The following is a 25,860-nucleotide window of genomic DNA, read 5'->3' on the forward strand; positions in this document are numbered from 1 at the left end:
TTAAGTCCAAGGTAATAAACTTTTTAAAATGGTTCCAAATTTCTTTGGAAACAATCTCTAAATTTATTGCTGGTTTTTTGCCCAGGGATATTGTTACAAATAACATAGCGATAACAGAGTAATTCAAATGAAAGGACCTACTTAATTTTAATAGAGTATGAAAGGGAGATAACTGACCAAAGTCTCCCATTGTTCTAAGTAAAAGGTATTCATTGATAAGCCTTTTTGTATTCTTTGTTTTGAAGATACATTTCTGCATTTATTTAAGCTATTCATTAAAACATGTGAGCAAACAATAGTATTGTTTTTTCTACATTCTCCACAAGTAACAGACAACTTACCCAAATGTATAAATCACCTCAGTTCTCTGTTTATCTATGCAACCTCCTCGGTAGCACAGAAGATCGTGGGTTCGCTCCTTGGTCACCTCATTCCAAAGACGTGAAAAATGTTACTAGTAGATTCCGCGCTTGGCGCTAAGCACTAAGAGGACAGCACTATTATTTGTCAGCCCAGTGACAGGATAACGTGACTGGTTGGGTTACCATGTTTACGGCATGAGATTTCAGAGAAGCAGTACTATAAAGCAAGGCATTGCACTCACTGGTAAAAGTAAACAGAGTCATAGCGATTGATGAACAAGAGCGTCGTGATGACCCTGGCTCGTTCACCTGAGTAATATGAGCCACATGTTTCTGTTTCAAATGGCAAACTGATGCTAAAATAAAGGTAAAGGTCTTGTTTAGTATAGTGTCACCCCTATTGAAAAGGCCAGCCAATTTGGCTTATGAGACATCTTTATTGTGCGTACCAATTACCTCCTACCACTATACCTGGCGCCAGGCGGATAGAAGTCAGTAACCATTTAACTAGCTCGCGGCTCACGAATCGGCCTTTTCGGAACAAGTCCCATGACAAACATAACCCGGACCAACGCTCCCCATGGGGCTCGAACCTTTGACCTCCTGAATCCGAGGGGGACTCCTTAACCACTGGGCCGCTAGGTCAGTAAGTCACACTCATGGTAACTGAAAGTCAGTTTTAAGATCGGTGTGCAAAGGTGTAGGTCAAGGTCACAGTCAAGTGAACTCTAACTACTTATGGTGTTCAGGTAATTATAATTAAAAAGTCTAGGAAATATGATTTGATAATTTTTTAAGTACTTTTTCCTATATAACTCATTACAAGTGGCCCAAAGGGCGGGACCCCTTTTCACTCCAGGGGCATAATTTGAACAAACTTGTTAGAGATCCACAAGGCAATACTACATACCAAGTATCAAACCCCTAGGCCTTGAACTTTCCAAAAAAATTTTTTTCCCTATATAGGTCTATATATTAAATTTGGGACCCTCAGGGCAGGACCTCTTTTCACCCCAGGGACATAACTTTAACGATTTTGGTAGAGAAACACTAGGAAAGGCAACATACTTAATATCAAAAACCTAGGCCTTCCAGTTTCAGGCAATAAGATTTAAAAAAAAAAAAAAAAAAAAAAAAAAAAAAAGGAGTATGTAAAACTTGAAACCCCCCCGGGGGCAGGGCCTCTTTTCACCTCAGATGCATAATTTCATAATTTGAACAATTTTGGTAGAAGACCACAAGGCAATGCTACTTACAAAATATCAAAGGCTTAGGTCTTGTGGTTTTAGACAAGATTTTTATATTGTTTTACTATATAAGTCAATGTAAAATTTGTGACCCCTGGGGCAGGGCCTCTTTTCACTCCAGGGGCACAATCTGAAAAATCTTGATAGAGGACCATAAGATTATGCCACATGCCAAATATCAAGGCTCTACGCCTTGCAGTTTTGGACAAGAATTTTTTTAAAGATTTTTCTTTTGGTTGCCATGGTAACAAGAGTTCTATATGGAATGAAATTTGAACAATTTTGAAAGGAGACTACCAAAGGATCATTCCTGTGAAGACTGGTGTAATTCTGCCCAGTGACTTTCAAACAGACACTTGTTTTGGGTTGTAGAATACTGATGAAATAAAAAATAACACAAGGCAAATATCTAAACACTTTCTATGTTCAGGTATGTAAAGAATGACAACTGAGTAGGACTAACAAGTGAATCTGACACTTTGGTGAGGCAATAACTAAATAATTCTCTATTGATTTATATAACAAATGGCAAATTTGAATCCGTCTGTGCATGACAATTCAGTTCAACAATTCCCTTATATGCAGCAACTCGCTCTTTCACCACAGTCCTGCTGGCAGTTGTTACAACAGATGTATGAAGTGGAATCAACTACTTAAGATGTTTAATGCATTGTCAAGACTCTTTTCCCTTTCAGTTGTATATTTCATGTGGCAAAATATATTTCCCTAACTAACAGATCTTAATAGAGGACACATCTTCCATTTATGAATTTCAAAACATGTCTGCATAAAACAGTATTCAGATGTATAGAGTGTCATTATGGTCCATTTCATTAGTCTGGAAAAGTATATTTTTCTTGCTAGCAGACCTTATAAATCTTACATCTGTTTCCCTTTAATATCTTCACAAAATGGTCGCCTATATTCAGATGTCAAGGTCGTCATCAGGATCTTCTTCATCAAAATCGTCCGCCTCATCAGGTTGGTAAAATATCTTTCCCTCTCCAACGGACCTGGTAAATGAGTCATCTTGTCTATAATATAATAAGGCAAAAAGTTGCAAATGTGAATAAAGCAAATCTGTCTTCAGTGGCAGTTGTAAAAATGAAGGATATAATAAACTACAATCAATAAACCTCAGTGGTTCTAAGATAGGAACAACAAGGATTGCTCATTAAAACATTTATTTGTATAAACCTACATGCCTCCAGACTTACATAAACATTTTATATTTTAAACAGTCAACAGCTGATAGAAGATGTCAACTGGATGTGTGTCCATATGACACAGCTGGCCATATTCCTGTCACTGTATATTGCTTGATGACTCTAGGTGAAATATTTTTTAAGAAATTACAACATAAACTTTTAAGAACTTTGTGTATTTATCACTAAGTGAAGGACTATAACTCTGACCCAGCTGAGTAAAATTCTAACGAGAACACCAGGTTTACAACTTTACATATATATATACATTTGCTATATATCACTCTTCTAATGTTTTATGACTCTAGGTCAAAAGCATATTGAGATACGTGGGAAACAAACTGTTATATTTTGACTAAGTCAGTGGTCATGATTCTGGTTTTGCAAAGTGAAATAAACTAAAACTCAGGTACACAAATTCACATGCTGGACAATATTCTTAGTAATGCATGGTTTCATGACTTTAGGTGAAATATTTTTAAAATATATTCAACACAAACTTTTCAGCATTTAATGAGTATTTTTCACTTAGTCAGTTAGTCAAGGACATACATGTAACTCTGATTTGGCTGGCTTTCCAAAATAGAACACCAGGTGCACAACTACACATGCTATATAACAATCCCCTAATGGTTTATGACTCCAAGTCAACATGCCACACAAACATGTCCTTTATGCATATTTTTGACAATCAAGGGTCATAACTCTGGTCTGACTGATAGAAATATAGAACAAAATCCCATATATAACAACCATTTGCGTGAAATGTTGTAATTGGGTCAGCAGTTTCTTAAAGTTTCACCTATACAGAAAGAGACCACGTCCTCTGGCAAGCATGTTTTAAAATGAATTAATGATCAATTTGAACAATCTTGGTGGAGGGTTACACAAGGATCATTTGTATAAAATCATTTTAAAACCAGGGCAGCAGTTTAACAAAAGATGATTTTTACAGTTTCTACTTTATACAATTGCCCATGAGGTTGGTAGGTGGTTACATAAGGACCTTTATTTCTCAAATAATTTCATCAAAGTCGGACCAGCGATTAGAAGATGCCATTTAAAGATTTTTCTAATTTTTGCCCTGGCAGCCTCCATGTGCAGCCAAGCGTAACCACCTGAACAATTTTGGTAGAGGACCACCGAAGGAACATCCAGGCCAAGTCTCATTAAAATCCTTCCGTTGGTTTGGAGGAGATGTCATTAAAAAAAAAATTGCTAAAGACAGATGGGCACACGACTGACTAAGCATGACCACAATAGCTCACCATGAGCATTTCTTTCAGCTCAGGTGAGCTAAAACATTGCTGTGGGGGAGGGGGGGGGGACAATAAAATCCATCAATATGTTCATGAAAAGTTGTTTGAAGTTTTTCTGTCTGACAAACTTTGCAAGAGGTCAAAACAAGAATGCTACTATCAGACTTCACATTGTGAAAATCTATCCGATCCATAAAGAGGCATTAAAATCCATGTCAGAATGTCATACTAGACCTGTTGACATCATACAGAATGTTCTACAAGACCTGTTGGCACCATATAGAATGTTCTAAAAAACCTGTTGGCACCATATAAAATGTACTACAAGACATGTTGGCATCATACATAATGTTCTACAAGACATGTTGGCACCATAAAGAATGTTCCACAAGACATGTTGGCATCATATAGAATGTTTTACAAGACCTGTTGGCACCATACAGAATGTTCTACAAGACCTATTGGCATCATACAGAATGTTCTACAAGACCTGTTGGCACCATATAGAATGTTCTACAAGACCTGTTGGTATCATACAGAATGTTCTACAGGACCTATTGGCATCATACAGAATGTTTTACAAGACCTGTTGGCATCATATATAATGTTTTACAAGATCTGTTGGCATCATATAGAATGTTTGACAAGACCTGTTGGCATCATACAGAATGTTTTACAAGACCTGTTGGCATCATATATAATGTTTTACAAGACCTATTGGCATCATACGGAATGTTTTACAAGACCTGTTGGCATCATACAGAATGTTCTACAAGACCTGTTGGAATCATACAGAATGTTCTACAAGACCTGTTGGCATCATACAGAATGTTTTACAAGACCTGTTGGCACCATACATAATGTTTTACAAGACCTGTTGGCATCATACAGAATGTTTTACAAGACCTGTTGGCATCACACAGAATGATCAACAAGACCTGTTGGCATCATATATAATGTTTTACAAAACCTGTTGGCATCATACAGAATGTTCTACAAGACCTGTTGGCATCATATATAATGTTTTACAGAACCTGTTGGCATCATACAGAATGTTCTACAAGACCTGTTGGCATCATACAGAATGTTTTACAAGACCTATTGGCATCATATATAATGTTTTACAAGACCTGTTGGCATCATATATAATGTTCTACAAGACCTGTTGGCATCATATATAATGTTTTACAAGACAAGTTGGCATCATACAGAATGTTTTGCAAGACCTGTTGGCATCATATATAATGTTTTACAAGACCTGTTGGCATCATATAGAATGTTTTACAAGATCTGTTGGCATCATACAGAATGTTTTACAAGACCTGTTGGCATCATATATAATGTTTTAAAAGACCTGTTGGCATCATACAGAATGTTTTACAAGACCTGTTGGCATCATCTTACAAGACCTGTTGGCATCATACATAATGTTTTACAAGACCTGTTGGCATCATACAGAATGTTTTACAAGATCTGTTGGCATCATACAGAATGTTCTACAAGACCTGTTGGCATCATATATAATGTACTACAAGACCTGTTGGCACCGTACAGAATGTTCTAAAAGACATGTTGGCATCACACAGAATGTTCTATAAGACCTGTTGGCATCATACAGAATGTTTTACAAGACCTGTTGGCATCATACGGAATGTTCTACAAGACCTGTTGGCATCATATATAATGTTTTACAAGACCTGTTTGCATCATACAGAATGTTCTACAAGACCTGTTGGCATCATATATAATGTTTTACAAGACCTGTTGGCATCATAGAGAATGTTCTACAAGACCTGTTGGCATCATATATAATGTTTTACAAGACCTGTTGGCATCATACAGAATGTTCTACAAGACCTCTTGGCATCATATATAATGTTTTACAAGACCTGTTGGCATCATATAGAATGTTCTACAAGACCGGTTGGCATCATATAGAATGTTTTACAAGATCTGTTGGCATCATATATAATGTTTTACAAGACCTGTTGGCATCATACAGAATGTTCTACAAGAACTGTTGGCATCATATATAATGTTTTACAAGACCTGTTGGCATCATACAGAATGTTTTACAAAACCTGTTGGCATCATATATAATGTTTTACAAGACCTGTTGGCATCATGTATAATGTTCTACAAGACCTGTTGGCATCATACAGAATGTTTTACAAGACCTGTTGGCATCATACAGAATGTTTTACAAGATCTGTTGGCATCATACAGATATTTTACAAGTCCTGTTGGCATCATATAGAATGTTTTACAAGACCTGTTGGCATCATATAGAATATTTTACAAAACCTGTTGGCATCATACAGAATGTTTTACAAGATCTGTTGGCATCATACAGAATGTTCTGCAAGACCTGTTGGCACCATACAGAATGTTTTATAAGACATGTTGGCATCATATATAATGTTCTACAAGACCTGTTGGCATCATATAGCATGTTTTACAAGACCTGTTGGCATCATATATAATGTTTTACAAGACCTGTTGGCATCATATAGAATGTTTTACAAGACCTGTTGGCATCATATAGAATGTTTTACAAGACCTGTTGTCATCATACTGAATGTTCTACAAGACCTGTTGGCATCATATATAATGTTTTACAAGACCTGTTGGCATCATACAGAATGTTTTACAAGATCTGTTGACATCATACAGAATGTTCTACAAGACCTGTTGGCACCATATAACATGTACTACAAGACATGTTGGCATCATACAGAATGTTCTACAAAACCTGTTTGCGTCATAAGTGTAAGGCAGCTTCACTTCGCTCCTGGCTTTCTTTTCCTTATCTGTCAAGGTCAGGTTGAAGGTCAAATTTGCTGCAGGGTCAACCTGTATCAAAAGATTTTTAAATCTGCTTACACACTTATATATGAAAACCATAATAATTGTCTATGTTGACACTATCAGCGATTGAAAAGATCAAATTGAAGTTATTATGTATATCTATATCAAAATGTAGAAAGTAGAGTTTATGAACTTTATTTGAGTACAATGCAATTTGAGAACGATCATTGAACTCAAGTAATTTTTCCTGCTAAAGGTGAGATTGATATTTAAAAATGTGTAGAAAATTCCAATACATAGTTCTGCATAACACTATCAGAAAAACTAGAAAAAGTTGTTCTGTCGACATATTTCCACATGTTGATAGCTTCAGACTAGTTATACAAGTGTGTTTTGATGTGTACAATTTAAGTGGAGTGTGTAAAAATTGCAATGTTTTCAGGCTTGTGAAACCTCAAACATTTACTGATAAGGAGTGAAATATCGATCTCTATTATCTGTATAAAATTACAATTACATTCTCATACAAGTATGAAATATCTACTTCAATTCATGTATGTAAATTAAAAAACTTCAAGACATTTAAATTAATACTCTATTTTCTGTGTAAAGTTACAATGTCAGTTTGGTTCAATTTTCTCAATCTCTCTACTATCTGTGTACGATTCCCGAGTAGCACTTCATTAGTTCTTAAGTTCTTGTTAAACGCTCTCATGATATGCTGACAGCATATAAATAATGTGTTAGCCAAATGAAATTGAACTGCTACAATCTGGAATTGAGTGAATATTATCAAGTGTTGTTTTCATTAAAGCCCTCGATTTACAACACACTGCACTGTCTATCTTCTCCAGTAAGCATGTCATCAAAGTCAAATACAACCACGAGAATACCTGTGTAGTTTCCATAGCAACATCTGATGCATCCACCTTCTTTACCTCTGTAACATCCTGTATACAGTACTGATCATCTAGATTGAAATGCTCATCCTGAAATGGATTTTGTTTCTAAACTAATAAAGTAATTATAAAAGTAGTTTCCTCTGGGATGTTGTATTCTGCTAAAAGTGGGTTTTTCCAAGCCTGTATATCATAAGGGGTGCAAACAATGAACGTGAGACCAGTATGGTAAAATTGACAAGATCGAGTTACTATATAGCAACCTTCAACTGTATACCGCCACCTAATTATGCTTTAGTTTAGAATCTATTAAAAAAGACTACACACTCCAGAAGAGATGTACTATAATTCATTTATTGGGTTATGAATAAAACAATCATCTTGAATGAAACTAGTCCAGGCAAATACAAAATACAAAAGTTTCCATAGTTCGTATTATTATTTTGATTATATAAATACAAGCATACGGGTACATATAGTTTCAATTATTATTTCAACAATGTTTTGTCTGGTAAAAGAAATAAACAGACACAATGATATGTCAAAAAGCAAAAAAAAAAAAAAAAAAAAAAAAAAAAACATTGTGCATAAGAAGGTGCATGGAAAGGTTTAAATGTTTTTCTTGAAATAACCATTGTTTCTGAATGAGATGGGTTGAATGTGACTAGCCATTTGTCAGCCCAATCTGAGATTTTGTTGATATCGGACTGAAGAATACCTGCAGTAGATACCGAGTGATCAAGAATTATGTGAAGACTAGTATCATCGGCAAAAAGGTGAATATGAGAACCTATGTCTTCCACTTTGTCGTTGATATACACTAAAAACAGGAGAGGACCAAGGATAGAGCCTTGGGGAACTCCTGCCGTTATTGTAGAACAACCAGACATGGTACCTTGTAGAACAACAGCCTGCCGTTTATCAGAAAGGTAATCATGACACCAATTTAGAAGAAGTTCCTGCACACCAGCTTTTTGGAGCTTGAGAATTAAGCCCTGGTGCCAAACTTTATCGAAAGCTTTGCTTATATCAAAAAAGACTGTGCGAACTTCAAGGCCATCATCTAATGCCTTACAAAAGCCATTATATAGATATGTGAGTTGGTTAACTGTTGAGTCTCCAGGTTTGAATCCAGACTGGACAGAAGAGATTACGTTATTTTCATGAAGAATGTTAAAAAGATATTGAATATGATGTGCTCAGAAACCTTTTCAATACAACAAAGAAGAGAAATCGGTCTGTAGTTATTAGGCAGAGATGGGTCGCCCTTTTTGAAGATGGCACAGACATGAGCATCTTTCCAGTTCTGAGGCACCTCAGCATATTGCAAGGAATAGTTGAACAATGAACAGAGTGGACATTTTATTTCTGAAGCTGTTTCTCGCAGGATACGGTTGCTTATTTCATCAGGCCCTGAGGCTTTATTAATTTTTAAAGATTTGAGAGCGCCCTCAACGTCTTGGGGTGTGATGGAAATAGATAGGAGCTTATTGAAGGGTTCCTGGTAGAAGTTATTTGTCAAGTCTTTATTAGAGTTGTTAAGTGACGACTGACTACTAAAAAATCGTTTAAGAGTTCAGATTTTATTTTCTTATCTAAAACGAGTTCTTGTGTGTTAGGTTGTTTTAGTGTAGGTATTGTTGTTTAGTATACTCTAATTTGAGCGACTTTGCCATTTTGAGGAAGTGATCATGTTTTGCAGTGCGAATAAGTGTTATAACTTCATTTCGGATTTGTCTAAATTTTTGCCAGTGAGATGCATTTTGTGTTCGCTTTGATTTGTGATATAATTTCTTACGTTTACGAATTATCCATGGATTGTCATTTGGTTTCACAGTGATGGTTCTTGTGGAAATACATTCTTTTGAGAGTTGAAGAAGTCTGTTAGTGAATGACGTTGTGTAGATATCAATGTTATCATCCTTTAGAAGATCCCAATTAGTGTTTCTGATTTCACGTGTTAAAGCATTGTAATCACATCGATCGTATTAAAATACATGCCGTTTGAAGGAATTGACTGGAGGTTTAGAAAATGCAAAAAGGGCATAGATAGGACAGTGATATCGTTGATTCTGGTCAAGTATTTGCTCTCCGACTCCAAAAGTTACAACACAGTGACTACACGAAACGAGTAAGAGATCAAGTAAAGAGGAAGAGAACTCTGTAAAGTGTGTTGGCTCAGTAACGTGTTGGTCAAGATTGAACTGTTGGCAGATAGAAACAAGTCTGCGACACAAGTTCGGATGTGAGGGATTGAAATTAAAATCACCAGGTACAATGATGTCTTGTATATTTGTGTCGAGTGCCAATCTAAGAGATTCTTCAATCATGGTAGCGTAATGTATATCTGCATTTGGAGGACGATAGAAGACTCCGATGAGAATTCGCTTGGAGTGAGAAGGCATTACTTCTACACAAAGCCACTCTAGACCTCTGAGCTCGAGGTCAGGCCGTCGCTTGTAATACAGAATTTTTAAATAAACGATTACTCCCCTATGACTGTCTCCGGTTCTATCTTTTCTTTCTGGAAAATGAAAGTTTGGAATCTTTATATCGTCATTGGCTCAACATTAATAGGTCGACATGACTTCGACGCTAAATTGTGTTTTAACAGTGTTAACATCCGGGAAGTAACCAGTCCGTTAAAAGTTCTTAGACGTCTAATAAGTTGTTTTTCGGGTTTAATAACCTATACAGTGTGAATTAAGTATTACATTATTCCGTTTTATTTTATGCTTTTCAATGAAATACTGAAATTTATCGGTGAAATAAAATTGATATTTCCACTGTTTCAAACAGTGAAAATATCATTTTTATTTTTCACTGGTACGGAATTACACTTGAATGCGAAAGAATATGAATTATAAATAATGGAAAATTTCATGAAAATATACTTCAGTAAAGACATAGATATACATTAATATTTACAGGATCATGAAGATATACGTTCCATTATTAAACAATCTAAAAGAAGTCTGGAAACGTCATAGGACTATTTGACAGTTATACACTAAAGATATCGTGACGTCATGAAATTATGACGTCATGATGCGATGCACGTGACGCTGCGCGGGTAAAATTGACATAATTTGTTTAAAACCATTGAAAATACATAAAATAAAAAGAAAATTTGTTTGTTTCAATGTAAGATTGAAATATATTTCACTCGTAAACACAATAATTTACATTTTCACTCGTGGCTACGCCACTCGTGAATATATTTAATTATAGTGTTCACTCGGTGAAATATATTTCGATCTTACACTGAAACAAACAAATATCCTCTATATATCATTTCGATTCTCAAACGTCTTTTATATAAGAAAGTAGATCAAATATAATAACACACTTTCTTGATGCCTGTATGGTGACAAATAATACTTCGACGTGGCGTAAGATTATCGTGTTTTAACTGAAATGTACAAGAATTTTTATATCAGAACAACCTATAAAATTGAGCTTCAGTATCAGTAACGTTCATCAATGAACACGTTTTCAAAACTCACTGTATAACAACCCGCCAATGATTATGTGTACCGGCACTCACACTAATCAGTCAAGTACTCAATATAAATACTGCATATTTGACACTGCCAAGTAATAAACAAACAAGTGTATATACTTAACTGGCATAATCGATAGTTCCAAAAGAAATGTTTGTTTTTTTATTTCATATATGATAAACTTACTTTTTTTAGAAAATATGTTTATTATTATCACATTTCTATTTTATTTCATTTTGAAGAAAGTAATATTCCAACAAATACAGTAGTGCCATGTCAGCCAGGCAAATCAAATTAATGATGGTGTAAAATGTTTCTAGAAAAAGTAACAATGTTTCAATGATAGGAAATGCGTATTTGCTATACACACCGACACTTTCAGTTTTGTACTGATGTGAATGGACTGTTTAACACTTCAAGAAACATTATTTCATTGACCTTTTTCATGCGAAATCATCCTTAAAAATATGCCCAATTTTTACAAAGTTAGATTATCTGTCTAAAAATAGTTTACCATTCAAACAAAAGCGGATTTAATTCGGCTGCGCCGAAAAATGGTAAAATTTCTTGATTCATGTGGGTAGTCGACGAAAGCCTCCGCCTGGAATGTATGGGAAAACTTATTTCCAGCCGAGCTCATGGCAGGTGTCATATTATCCTCCCCAACATCCAGTCCATGTTTATACTGCTGATAATAGTATCAATTACAAATAATTCACCCTGCTCGGAACACTAGTCGAAATATCAGCCGCGGTAAAGAATCGTATCTGGATCGTTGGCAATGTATCCCAACTAAATAGCTAATCATGTGCCACCAGCTCCCTCAGAAAATAATCACTAGTTACAATTTTCTTGTTTAATATGGCTAACTTACTGTACTACCATCAAGCATGCTCAAAATAATTTGTTAGTGTTTTGATAAAAGTAGCAATATTCGGATAACAATGAATAGTTGATCAGGATTTGTTTCGCTGTTTACTGTTACAAATGATCATGTACTAGTGTTCTTATAACAAAACTTATTTGTGATTACCTATTTTTCATGTTGGTATTGACTAATAGTGTTTAACTTGATTATTGAACGGCAAGAAAATATTTGCTAATGTGTTTTTTTTATTTTAGTTTTTATCTTCCATTCAGTGTAGATATAAAACATTTTTCGTCATGTTATAACATCTTCATAATATCGAGGGATTGGCTTGTGCCCGAGCCAGGCATGATATGAAATAACCTGTTGAATATAAATGCAATTAAGATACATCTACCTACTTTAATCAGAAAAGTTACCCGAGATACAATACTTAATATTCTTTTACAATAATGAAATTTGAACAGCATGTACAACAGTAGAAAGCACATTATATCAAGTTGAAAGCACAGCATATACAGTTAAATCCGCATAAACCTGGAAGCATAGTGTACACAGTTATAAGCATAGCATATACAGTTTAATGCGGCGCATATAATGTTGAAAGCACCTTATAAACAGTTGGAAGCCCCGCATAACACAAAATAAAATGAAAGCATAGCATATACATCTGAAAAGACCACATAGTTAAAGGCACCAAATATACTGATGAAAACACCCCATAAACAGTGTTAAGCGCATCATATATATATGAATAAGAACTGCATATATAAGTAGATACACTTCGTATACTGATATACGTACAACATACAATGGAAAATAAAACTTGGATGACAGCTATGGATTTTCATTTAAAGATATCAACCTGGAAGTTTACACTGTCAATTAGCAATCAATTAAAACAAAGAGTATATTATGTTTTAAATCCTTATTAGAATCATTTTACCGTATTTTATCAACAGCATGGGACTATATTGGACTACTCCAAATGTAACATTTCGTACTTACTCACTTCCTATTGACGCATGCCCAGTAGAGACGTTGATAATAATGCGAAAGTCTATACAAACTTGAAACGGGCGGATATACAGAAAAGTGTTAGCTTTTTCCAATTCTATGAGTTTTTCCTTTGTGGAGTGCTGGGACAAAACGGTGAGAACACTTGAATTTAAATGATTCATAATGAACAACTGAGGGAAGCAATATGCTAATTAGATTCATACTAACCGATAACATATTTATTGAAAACATGCATGATATGCAGGCGCATTCCTTAGCACGGTACGCATGTTTTAAATAATAAGATGTTCTCCTTTATTACATACTCGTTTCTTCTCTCTGTTAAGCTACAGTGGAAACGTAAACAAAAATATTTTCCATATTGGCGTCTGAATTTCGTATCATTTTAATGAGTGTCGTTACATTATTTTTTCATTTACGTCAGTATTGTCAATTTTATTCAAGCTATTGAACAAATTCATAATATTTATATGATATTAATAAGTGTAGATACGTATGCGATAAAATAATTATTATCAGCTTTGCATGGAGAAATTTGCTCGAGTTCTGCAGCGGAAATATATTGTGTGGCTTTAGGAGACTAATTTTATTCCGCTGGGGAACAAGGCTATACAAGGCTAATAAGCTATATAATTGATATTCGTCCATTCTGATCTTTTGGTGATGTTCAATTAAAGTGTACAAACCCAAGTTAATGTGCTTTTTTACAGAAAGGCAAATAAGCACAACTGATATAGAATCTTTTAACAATGTACAGTTTCCGAGATTATTTAAATATGACACTTAACAACTGTCATATCATTATAGATTTTCTTGTCAGTGGTTAAAACAATGTAAACATGATACACTTTGATACATGCACATGCATTGTTTAGATTATAATAAAAATAAGTGTCTTTTTCCTGCTGCAGTAATGTACTTATGGTGCATCTGTTTCCGTTGGCAATCGTTAAAGTTTTATATGTATGATGTCAATTAAGCACAACAATGCTTGCATAAAAGGAAGCTAGCAATTTCTGTTATCTATGGTGGCATATTTCTGCCAGCCACAAGTGGATAACAAGCAGTTTTGCTACTTGCCAGATAATAACTTAAAAAAAATCTAGATAAGTAGGTGGATATCCTTTCCACAGCCTTAACGTACTAAAACGTATTAGCGTCTGATGGCCCTTTCACGCTTCCGTAGAAACAACATTTATTACACGAAACTTATTTTGAAAATATTTCTGAAATGTCTAGGTCTGCAGCTCTCAAACACGGTTATATCTTACATCTGAGGCATATACTGACACTCTCAGACAACATCAAAAATGACATTTTGAGCGATTTGATGAAGTTCGAAAATTATCAATGTACGCTTGGTCCGTTACGGACCCCTGTGGGATTTGTGTTTATCAAGAGCTCAAATATTTTTTTCATAGATTAAAAGCTGACATGCTGTACTAAAGCCCAGGTAATTTCAATTCATAACAAAATGCTGAAAATTGGCTCCCCAATAGCAAAAAAAAAAAGAAGTCCACGCGCATACATTTAGACGGGGTGACCCCTGCGCGTGACCCCTGACTATCTACGAATCAAAATGCAGCTTTCGTTTTCAAGCTTAACATCTCTACTTTCATTTTATTTACTTCCGGAAATAGCTGAAGGTCGAGTGACGTCATTTACTGTGTTGTCAAAAACATACATATGCCTGGCGAGATTGCATAAATATGTGCTGGCCGTCCTAAGGTTATGTGGTTGGCGGAAATACGCCACCATACATAAATACATTAATGCTGATAAGTTACATTTAAAGTCCCAAGTCTTTGCAGTGCGCTAAGGGGTCTCTGTCTTCATTAGCTCAGTTGGGGGCAAATTCATCTCAGAGTAGGATTCCAATAAAGAAGGATCTTTGTTTATCAGAAAATCAGTCTACCTTTAAAGGCCCATAAAGACTTTGTTTGAAATGTGGCTGCCACATTTTCCGTTATGAACATAAAATACATAAATTTCTTGTTAAATCCCACTTCTGATGATTGCTTTCTTTGACATTTGTCAAACATCTGGTAAATATACTAGAATATTTTATTGAAACTATTGTTTTAATTACCTCCCTTTATGGCTTTAACTATAACAGTGCGATATTTAAAGTAGTGCTTTTCTAACCATGTACGTACGCATAACATCTATTTGGAAAGCTATTTCATGTGTTTATAAGATAAAAATTTAAAGTATTATCACATTTGATATAAAGTATAAGAATATATTTACAGTTCAGATATCATAATAGAATGACAAGGAACTCAGATAGGAGTGTATTATTAATAACGAATTTCACTATAAGTTTAGGATGAAAAGCTAGTTTTTCTTTAGGTTCTATCTGGAGATGTGTTTAAATTATTATTGAAACTGAAAATTCAGTGTAGATGAAGCATAATAATTTTATTCTAACATGTAATATTCCAATCATGATGGTAATTGTGCGATGTGTTTTTGTTTTCTTTTTTTTTTTTTTTCTTTTTTTTCTTTTTTTTTTTTTTGAGAAAAAAATGCCCATTCTTTTTGTATATAGTAAAACGGTTCGGGAATCGATCTTATCGATTCCTCTACGGTAACATGCGGTATGTACCGGATGAGATATACTATCGAAGTAAAAAATGTGGTCTTCCGGCACGTGCACAGAGCGTCTGACTTCGGATTTTTTTGGAATAATACGCTTTTTCCTTGTGCGTAATAAGTGTCCGAATAACTTGTCCGCAACGCAACGACTTACACATCAGTACAAATATGTGCAATATTGCTTTTTATTCCAAAATCTACCTTTAAATTGATACAAACGCATATTTCTGGGCAAGCTAATGGAGTGTAACGATTCCCGATTGAGGCACTGCCTTATTTCATATTATGATATTTGTTATACAAAGAAATTATACAGTTTTCACTATACCTGTGATTTATTATTACTATTATCATTATTACTATTATTACCCCTGCTGTGCTAACTGCCCTCCAATTTACATTATCGCTGATTAAGATTACATAACCTAATTATGTTTAACCCATACACATTCAGTTTTTGTTTTAATGGTTGTCATACTTAAAATTATGCATGCCCAAGATCATTTTATTCAATATTATAAAGAAATGTAATTTCTGTCTGGAAAAGGGGCCTAAAACCTGACTAAAGGCAATAAAGATATATGTTTGGAATACTTGCTCAAAATATGACTTTGAACATTATAACGATTGCAAGCAAGACTATTGTTTCAAGGCAACAGTCTTGTAAGATTTTAGTTTAGTTTTGAGAGGCTCATAAGTGTCAGGTCAAGCTTGTTTCTTAGTACAAGAATACTCCTTTCGATCCGATTTGAGTGTCATTGTGACAGAAAGTTTTATACATTCTTTTCTTTTATAGATATGTAGCTTTCCTACATCATTCTAGGTTGTTTGAATCAGTTTTGCTTATTATATGAATACTTATGAATCAGTGAACCATAATTCTCTTACACATGCAATTCAGTGTAAATATATCTCAGTTTTCCTAATTGGTAAGTTTCCAATTCAGGAGGCTTTGACAACTTAAAATTTAAAAGTTGAATCAACATTTTATAATGATATTAAAAAATGAATGATAGAAATTTAGAAAAAAATGTCAGGGTAACAATGATGTATTTAATGATACCATGTATATTGTTACAGTCCTTCTGAATGAAACAAGTAAGAAATGGTGAGTTTGATTTCTGGGCGGGAAGCAAATAAGTATATTTAGTACCAAATTTTAAATGTAATTGAAGATGTATGCATGTGTTTAGTGTACAATATACTAACTTTAGGTTATGGTTAGGTTTTACATAGGTTAAATAGTGAACATTCAATGCGTGCGTGCCCTCAATGTGGACCTTCTTTATGGTTTCAGACTGCAAATAGCAATTATTTTATTCAAATAATAATTGAAAGTACAAGCTGTCGCTTTTATTTTTAGATTTGGATTTTCAAGTTGTTCCATTTATTAAATAAGGGTTTGAAATATATTTTAATAACGCTGATAAATCGGAATCTTCAAAGTTACGCAAGGAACTGAAGTGTGCCAGTAGGAATAAGATATACTCTCCTAATTCTATTTATCGTTCGTTTGTAGAGAGAGTTGAGTGCCATTTTCCTTGCCAAACTGAGTATGGCTATTTTCTCAATGTGGCAGAGTATGTAATATGCAAACGATAAAACAATTTTTATCTTCGTGAAAATCGCGCACTCCCGTGCAAGTACATACCATGTTGAAAAAGTTACAATCAAGAAGATATTTGAAAAACCTATGTTATATGCGAGAACGCAAAATAATGCTAGTAGTGCAATTCAAATACATATTAACATTATCATCATTTTAAAGTGCATGTTAGCAAAATATAGAAAAAAATATAAAATAAAAACAATATTGATCTCCGTTGGAATTCGAACTCACAAAAGTTAGATTCTAGAGCCGTCACGCTTACCGCTGCACAACGGCGTCTTATCATCGAAGGAAGCAGTCATTTAAATATCTATTATAAAAATATGTTATTAAAAAGTAGGGTACCCCTCTACTGAAGTGGTTTATTCCAGTAACCTTTCAAATCTATAAATAAAAGTCACAGCTAGTAATTGCTTTGCTATTTTTAGAACTGCTAAGTGTCGTCGACACTTAGTACATGTAGTTTACCACTAAAATCTTTGAAAGTACGCCGAATTTAACAATTATCAATGTTCCACTATTGAAACCAGAATTATTTGACCACGTACAAGTAGATTTGCTTTCTTTAACAAAATTTAATTAGACTGTGGAAAGCAGCTTTAAAATGGCATTGCCTGATAAATTCTTTGGAACAACTTTGTCCTATGGACACATGTCCAGTTTTGTCATTACAGCAATACTGTACTATAAATAATTGGAACGCATTTCTAATGGCAAATTTTCTACATTTTTTTTCAGAAATGGCAACATATATTCCTAAATTGGTTGATAAGGGATTCCAGAATTGGATAAAAGCCAATCTAGCATTGAGCATTACGAAGGAAGGAACTGAGGACTGTGTGTTAAATGAGATAAACACGTTTCACCAAGACACACTAAACGACATATTATCACCAGAACAAATTTTAAACAATGACCTGTGTAGACTATGTAAAAATGAAAATATCTTGCCGTGTCCTACGAGAGGTATTTGTATAGTGAAAACAGGTCTCTGTTCCTTCCACTATACGCAACAGAAATGGTATCGACCATGTCCGAAACATATTTGTGATCGATTGAGAGAAAAGATAAGACAATGCCACAAGTACAATTTTCCATCTTGGAAAAACACCAAAGCAGAGGATTGGTGTCAGAATCCGTGGGAACTGGCAAAGTGTTACCTGCCTCCAGATGGGTATCTCGGGGTCAGATCTATAGCAGAAACAGATATAAATGGAATTATCAGTGTCGTCATGAACCATTCGGCTTACAAAAACAAAGTCGATATGCGTCATTGTCAAGAGGTAATAATCATAGTAACATATTCTAAATTCATTTTTTGTTTATTCACAGATGGCTTTTGAAAGTTCATTCTTTGTGAGGTTATTATAATTATATCTTATACTGAGCACTTTATCATCTGTTAACATTAAATTTACTTCAATGAAACCTTTTATGTTGTCGTATATGCCTCTTTTAGACAATAGTTTCGTAATCTTATGTTGAGCAAAGTCCAGCTACATAACAAACATAGAAGTACATTGTACAATCAATTTACAAGTGCACACATAATTATATATTTCTAGGTGCGAGAGGTTAGTAGAAAATTACGCCATTGCCCAGACCTGTGTATAAATGATCAAGACTTGAACGGTTTCATTGGAACACTACACATGTTTCTGAGTTGTTCGAAGTTGTTCCAGGGTGATTCAAAGGCAGAGCTTTCTGTGCAAAAGATAACTAAGGTAAAGTTTTAAAAACAAATTTATGATATTGTTTTAAAGCTCTTTAGTACGAAATTCGTAAATCATATCTAGATATAGACTGTCTCAAAATAAATGAGATATAAACAAAGTGCACATTATTTGCAAATTTTGTAAAACTATGTTTCAGTTGAAAGCAGATTCACTCACAATAACAACACATGACATCACGAAAGTTCTTCAGGATGTTATACATGAAAGCACGCGAATGTCGTTTCAACAGATCGATGAAAGAGTAGCTGAACATGCAAGAGAAGTTAAGGCTGCGCTTGATAAACTAGAGATAGTAACAAGCACAAGCTTAAAGGACATACTAAGTGCCAAAGCAAGGGCAATTGACGATATAGTCAACCAAGGACAAGTCGCTTTAGATGATCTCCAATCAGCCACTGAACAACTGAAGCTTGGTGTTAATAAAGAGATAGATGAAGCAAAGAAAATGGTATTTGCAGACATAGAAGATTTAAAAAGGACTCCGATCAAGGAAATGAATCAAACATCATCAGTAAGTTATTCTCGTCGACTCTCTGCAGCTGATTACCAGCAGTTGAGGAATGGTAAACTATTAGGATTCGTTACCTCTTATATTTCTTAGTTTATTTCTTATCAAATCTAAAAGGATCCAGTAAAAGCGTAGGGCGCAACCGAAAAATAGCATTATGTGTTTAATTAGTTCTGTCCGTGAAATGTAATTAAAAGTGAAACAAGAACAAGCAATTGTGCCCCGCCTTTTTCGAAGGACAATGAAACGGACTGCGTCCTTTCGTCCGTCCATCTTTCTGTCCTTCACACTTCATGTCCGGTTCATAATTCTGCCATCCATGATGAGATTTTAAAATAACGTGGTACAAATGTTCCCCATAATGAGGTTACGTATAACGTGCAAGACCCATAACCCTAACTTCAAGGTCCAGGTGACGCTGCGAGGTCAAATGTTTATCATCAGGGTCTGTTTCGTATCCCGTAAATAGCTCTGCAATTCAACAAGGGAATTTGAATGACTTTGAACAAATGTTCTCCATAATACGAATACATGTCATGCGCAAGACCAAGTCCCCTAGCTCTTAGGTCGAGGTCATATTAAGAGGTAAAAGGTTAATATGACCTGTTTCTTGTCCATCAATAACCTTGCAATTTATGAAGGGATTTTAAAATCACTTGGCACAAATGTTCCTCATAATCAGAAAATATGTCATGCACAAGACCCAGACCCCTTGCTCAAATGTCAAGATCACATTTAGAGGTCACAAGGTTAGAGCGTAAGTTTCATGTCCTGTCCATAAGTCAACCATTCATCAAGGAATTTGAAAATCATTTTGCACACATTTTTAGCTCACCTGTCACATAGTGACAAGGTGAGCTTTTGTGATCACCCTTCGTCCGTCGTCAGTCCGTGCGTCCGTCCGTCCGTCCGTGCGTCCGTCCGTCCGTCAACAATTTCTTGTCTGCATGATAGTGGTTTCATTTATGATTTTATTTTAACCAAACTTGCACACAACTTGTATCACCATAAGATCACGGTTCCTTTCTTGAACTGGCCAGATCCCTTATGGGTTCCAGAGTTATGGCCCCTGAAAGCGCCAAAATTAGCTATTTTGACCTTGTCTGCACAATAGCTGCTTTATTTATGATTTGAATTTTACCAAACTGGCACACAACTTGTATCACCATAAGATCTTATCTTGGTTCCTTTCTTGAACTGGCCAGATTCCCTTATGGATTCCAGAGTTATGGCCCCTGAAAGGGCCAGAATTAGCTATTTCGACTTTGTCTGCACAATAGCAGCTTCATTTATGATTTTATTTTAACCAAACTTGCACACAACTTGTATCACCATAAGATCTCGGTTCCTTTCTTGAACTGGCCAGATCCCATTATGGGTTCCAGAGTGATGGCCCCTGAAAGGGCCAAAATTAGCTATTTTGACCTTGTCTGCACAATAGCAGCTTCATTTATGATTTGAATTTAACCAAACTTGCACACAATTTGTATCACCACAAGATCTTGCTTCCTTTCTTCAACTGGCCAAATTCCATCTTGGCTTCCAGAGTTATGGCCCCTTAAAGGTCCAAAATTGGCTATTTTGGCTTTTGCAGCCATATAGAGACTTCATTTATGGTTTTATTTGACACAAACTTCCAAAATGTCTTCAACAACAATAAATCTTGAATTCCATGACAAATCAGATCCAATCATATGTTCCAGAGTTATTTTATATCTGATTACCTCCCCTGATTGTAATCAAAATGGATTTATATCAGTAAGTACTTACAGGACTTATTTGAAATTTCATTATTGTTATTAGTTGGACTGAGACAATCAGGGTAGATAACTATGGACTGATTTTATGTCAAATTACCTCCCTTTATTTCCAATTAAAATTGTTATATCTCCATAACTAATGAAGATACTGATCTGAAATTTCATTTATGTCAACAGATTTATTTGGCAGATCCTTCTTTTGTCCACTTACAATAGTTTTTTTTAATTACTTCCCTTTTACGTTACTATAAATAGCTTATTTTAGTAACTTTTTTATTATTGGCCATAGGGAAAACACGAGACCAGTTTTCTGTGGTACAACATGGATGGTACCTCCAATTTTTAGGTGTATTTTAACATATCTATACCTTGTAAGATTTTTTTTTCTTTTTGGTTAAATTCCTTCCCTTTGTTGTTCCTGTCCTTTGGACTTAGATATTTTTCCTGAGGACCTTCTTGTCCTCAAGTGCAATGATAACAGGTGAGCGATATAGGGCCATCATGGCCCTCTTGTCTATGATTTTTACTGAGACGATGTATCACGTGCAAGAGCAAGACCCCTGTCTCAAAGATCAAGGTCACAGATAAAAGAGTTCAATGATAATAGATCTTTTTTGGTCTTGTCAGTAACTTCACTCTCCTTGGATTAATGGTCAAGCAGTCATCATAACGAAATGATTTGTTTAAATCTCAAACCTCTAGCGCATGGCCAAGGTCATCTCTAGAGATAAATCATGTTTGGTACTTTTTTTGACTGGTGTGTAACTTTTTAATGCATGGATGTATGTACTGAACAGCATAAAAAAATATCCAGATGTATAACTGGTATATTTTGAAATGAACAATTAATTTTTCAAATTTGAATTGTGTTTTCATACCAAAATTACACTTGAAGGTCTTCATGTGATAATATTTTAAAAATCAATCAACCGTGAAGTCAGTAGTCCCACAATAACCACCATTTAAAAGGCTATATCTTCTTTGCGTCTGTTGCATTGTAACATCCCAATTGGGCGCTTGCGCTAAATTTGATTCAGTTGTGCGATGCAACCAACAATATTTTTAAACTTTATGCTGTTTTTCAAGTTAGCCATTGATTTTTAAAATATTATCACGTGAAGTTCTTCAAGTGTAATGTGATATGAAAAATACAAGTGATTTATAAATAAAAGTTTTTAAATAAAAATTACCCTAGTTATAAAACTGGATAGTTTCTTTTGCTGTTCAGTATATATTAATAACTTGGCATAAATATTCACCATTTCAAGACAATGTGTCAAGTGTTACGGTCATAGTCAAAGACATCCAAGTTAACATTCTTTTTGTGTTGGTACATGAAATTACTTCCTTTTTGTATGATACAGTACAAAACATGCGTGTTTATATTATTTTTCCCATTATTTTAAAAATGAAATGTTTTAAGAAGTATGACTGTAATTGATAGATACAAAAAGCTGTTAACAATTATAAACTTCCAAAATTCTAACACAGGCACACTATATAACTTTAAAGTGTATATATATATATATTAGTAAAAACAGCATTTAAATAATTGTAACACATTGGGTTGATATTTTGTACAGCTCTACTCGTATTAACTTACTCTTGGGTGCTCTTTAGATACAACTTAAATTTGCATATAAAGGCATGTATTTGATTTGTTCACGAATGACCCCCTTTATATCAAAATATAATGTAAAACTATTTTCATTTATTTTCATACCAATTAGAAAATTAAATATGAATATTACATTTAAAACTATTCACCAGTAGTAGACTTCCTGATATTTTCAAACTACATAACTTCTTCATGAACATCTTGCTGTTCTTGTATTTTGAGATTACAACAATTTGTATGATTCTATGAATGTAAAAATGTGACTAGCTCGTCATACCGTATTGATCGGATTTGTCCAAAGTCAACATATTTTTGTTTTTAATATTTTCCTCTTCATTTGCATAAAGTTTACCCTTGTCATTAGTGTAAGATAAAAAAACATGTCACTTCTAAGAACCATGTCCCTAGTTTCAAGGTTAAGTTCCGATAGGGTAAGGGCAAAATGGTAATGTTATAAATAATATTTCGTGCCCAGGTTAAAATTCATCTTTACACAGAATGGTCTCAGTGAAATTTGAAAAAAAGCAAATATGTTTATAAACATTTGTCAAAATATTAATTGGTTTTCCGTCAAGGTTACAGTAAATGATTTAAACTGAAATCGGACATCAATTTCGGTGTTCAGACTGAACTTACCGCAGTTAATTTGAACTTTTACAAAATGTTTTGAACTATCAAACAGAACAATCCCTCTTGAAATATTATTAGAGGAGCATAATATAAAGGAACGCTTTATAAAATTTTACATTCAACCAGATAATCTATTTCAGATTTCAAGTCCGATCTACTGACATTTAATCAACAATACCACAGCACCATTCCTCTCTCATCAGTATTTGAGGAACAGGATACACACCTTCAAGGTTTCTACGTTCAACCTGATATGAATTCAATTCAAGTGCAAAAGAAAACATTAAGTGAACTTGCTATAGAAGTGCGGAAGCCAATTAAATCTTTACAAGACGTTTTCTATAGGAAATCGAAACCGTGTTTCAACATATACTTGACATCAGGAGCTGGCCAAGGGAAGACCGTGTTTTGTAAACAGTTGGTGCTGACATGGTGCCACGCCCATAGAAATCATAGTAGTGAAAGTAAAACGTTTCAAGAAGACATACAATTAATGAAGGATTTTGAATATATTTTTCTAGTTTCTTTGAGAAATGCTACCGCACAGTGCGATGTTGATGACATGATTGCAAGTCAAGTTGTTCAGAATTTAGCACAAAACATAAAATACACTCCAGATTTTATGCAAACACTTCTACATCGCGAAAAGTGTTTAATTCTTTTAGACGGCCTTGACGAATGGTCCCATCCTGAGCCGATTTTCACAACCTGCACAAAGACACAAGATGGTTTGCCACATAGAAAAGCTAGACCAAACTGCACAATTCTCACTACAACTAGACCTTGGAAATTAAGCATTGTTAACCTCAAATCCAGTCAGAAAGATAACCATATCGAGATAGGATATCTTGATGACAACTCCTCACAACAGCTAATAGCGAATGCTGTAAGAAAGATCTTAGATCAGGACGATAATACTGAAAACAGTGTCAATGATGAAACCAATAGTCAAATTGAGAATATAAAAACTGAAATACGTTCAAGGTCTACTCCGGAGTTTGAAATGAACCCACTTATTCTTACTTATATGATTTGCTTGTTGTGTGATGGAAAATCTCTAGGCGAATCAAAAAGTGAATTGTATGCAAACATCATAGATTTTCTACTTTATCGATGGGAAAAACGAAATAAAGAAATTGCAAAAGCCGTTACCGCAGATAAGGCATTTGATGCTGCCTTAAAGCCTGCCATATTCAGAAATTGTAGTCATATTAAAGCGTATGAGAAATTCCTCCTATCTTTAGGACAGTTGGCGTTTAAAACTTTGTTTTGTGAAATAGAAGAAAGATCTCTCGTTTTTGGATGTTTTCTGATGGACAGTTGTCTAACTGAAGACGAACAAAAGTTCTGCTTATCAACTGGACTTCTGATACAAAACAAACTTCCGGGAAGATTAACGACGAAGGAGACTACAGTTGCATTTTCACATAAAACGTTTCAGGAGTTTTTTGCAGCCTTGCACATCTATTCAAAGGCCGATTTCAATGATGTGAAAGAACCAGTGTTAGAGAAGTGTAACTCAGTTGAAAATATCCTTGAAATGTCAAATGTCTTTGTATTTCTTAGTGGGATTTGTCCTGAACGGTTGCGCATTCTCTCAAAAGATCTCAGCAAAATAATTCATGGTGACAAAATGATAACCCAATTCAGAAGTGAGAGTTCTTCTTCCCTTTTCAAAGACACTCTCTATGAAAAAGTTAAAGGTCTCCAAGATATGTATATCGCATGTGTCAAGGAAAGTAAGGATGCTAATCATGAATCTGTGTACCCATTACTTCAGGGTGTTGTCATAGACATGCGCGGTAACGAAGAAGTACATCTTCAAGTGTTGCAAAAGCTTACACAAACGAATATTGAAAACATCAAATCAATCTGGCTTATCCATTGTGAATCTGAAATGGACACCCAAAAACTTATAAAAACCTTAGTCTGGAAAACATACATACTCTCGAGAGTCTACAACTAGTATGTCCAATAGTGAGTGGTGATCTTGAGCAAATCCTAGCTAGTTCTGTTGATACGCTAAAACAACTATGTGCTTCTAGTTATATGTGGAAATGTGGATCCATGATACCCATATATAGTTCTCTGACAGACACCAGTACAAAGTCAATACGAGACATGAACTATTTGATGTGTTTACATTTATTTTACTTCGGGATGTCACATAGTGTGCTAGAGAGTCTGGTTACACACCTGACACGGAGAACATGTATGAAACGCATAACGT

General features: G+C 34.7%; 2 protein-coding genes across 3 annotated transcripts; one reads left to right on the plus strand and one right to left on the minus strand.

The window, feature by feature from the left end:
• Positions 1-2,017: 2,017 nt before the first annotated feature.
• Positions 2,018-7,900, minus strand: LOC123527067 (elongator complex protein 5-like). The gene is made up of 3 exons (XM_053522752.1): positions 7,775-7,900; positions 6,826-6,926; positions 2,018-2,643 (listed from the first exon to the last, which is right to left on the minus strand). The coding sequence occupies exons 1-3, from the start codon at positions 7,787-7,789 to the stop codon at positions 2,535-2,537; spliced, it is 225 nt and encodes a 74-aa protein (XP_053378727.1). The 5' UTR covers positions 7,790-7,900; the 3' UTR covers positions 2,018-2,534.
• Positions 7,901-13,093: 5,193 nt separating this feature from the next.
• On the plus strand, positions 13,094-25,606 carry LOC123526599 (uncharacterized). 2 transcript variants are annotated; one of them, XM_053523093.1, is made up of 5 exons: positions 13,094-13,303; positions 18,117-18,661; positions 18,944-19,102; positions 19,251-19,677; positions 23,771-25,606. In XM_053523093.1, the coding sequence occupies exons 1-5, from the start codon at positions 13,177-13,179 to the stop codon at positions 25,594-25,596; spliced, it is 3,084 nt and encodes a 1,027-aa protein (XP_053379068.1). In that variant the 5' UTR covers positions 13,094-13,176; the 3' UTR covers positions 25,597-25,606. The 2 variants fall into 2 exon arrangements, with proteins under 2 accessions (XP_053379068.1, XP_053379069.1); XM_053523094.1 differs by having other exon boundaries at positions 13,298-13,432.
• The last annotated feature ends 254 nt before the right edge of the window (positions 25,607-25,860 follow it).

This window comes from Mercenaria mercenaria, chromosome 14 (assembly GCF_021730395.1).
Source record: "Mercenaria mercenaria strain notata chromosome 14, MADL_Memer_1, whole genome shotgun sequence".
NCBI classification, from domain to species: Eukaryota; Metazoa; Mollusca; class Bivalvia; order Venerida; family Veneridae; genus Mercenaria; species Mercenaria mercenaria.

Coding starts and splice junctions, on each gene's coding strand:
- LOC123527067 (XM_053522752.1), bottom strand. Junction 2,644..6,825: donor TACACTTATGACGCAAACAG/GTTTTGTAGAAC, acceptor ATTATATTATAG/ACAAGATGACTCATTTACCA.
- LOC123526599 (XM_053523093.1), top strand. CDS start 13,177: ATGCCCAGTAGAGACGTTGATAATAATGCGAAAGTCTATACAAACTTG. Junction 18,662..18,943: donor ATATGCGTCATTGTCAAGAG/GTAATAATCATA, acceptor ATATATTTCTAG/GTGCGAGAGGTTAGTAGAAA. Junction 19,678..23,770: donor TTACCAGCAGTTGAGGAATG/GTAAACTATTAG, acceptor AATCTATTTCAG/ATTTCAAGTCCGATCTACTG.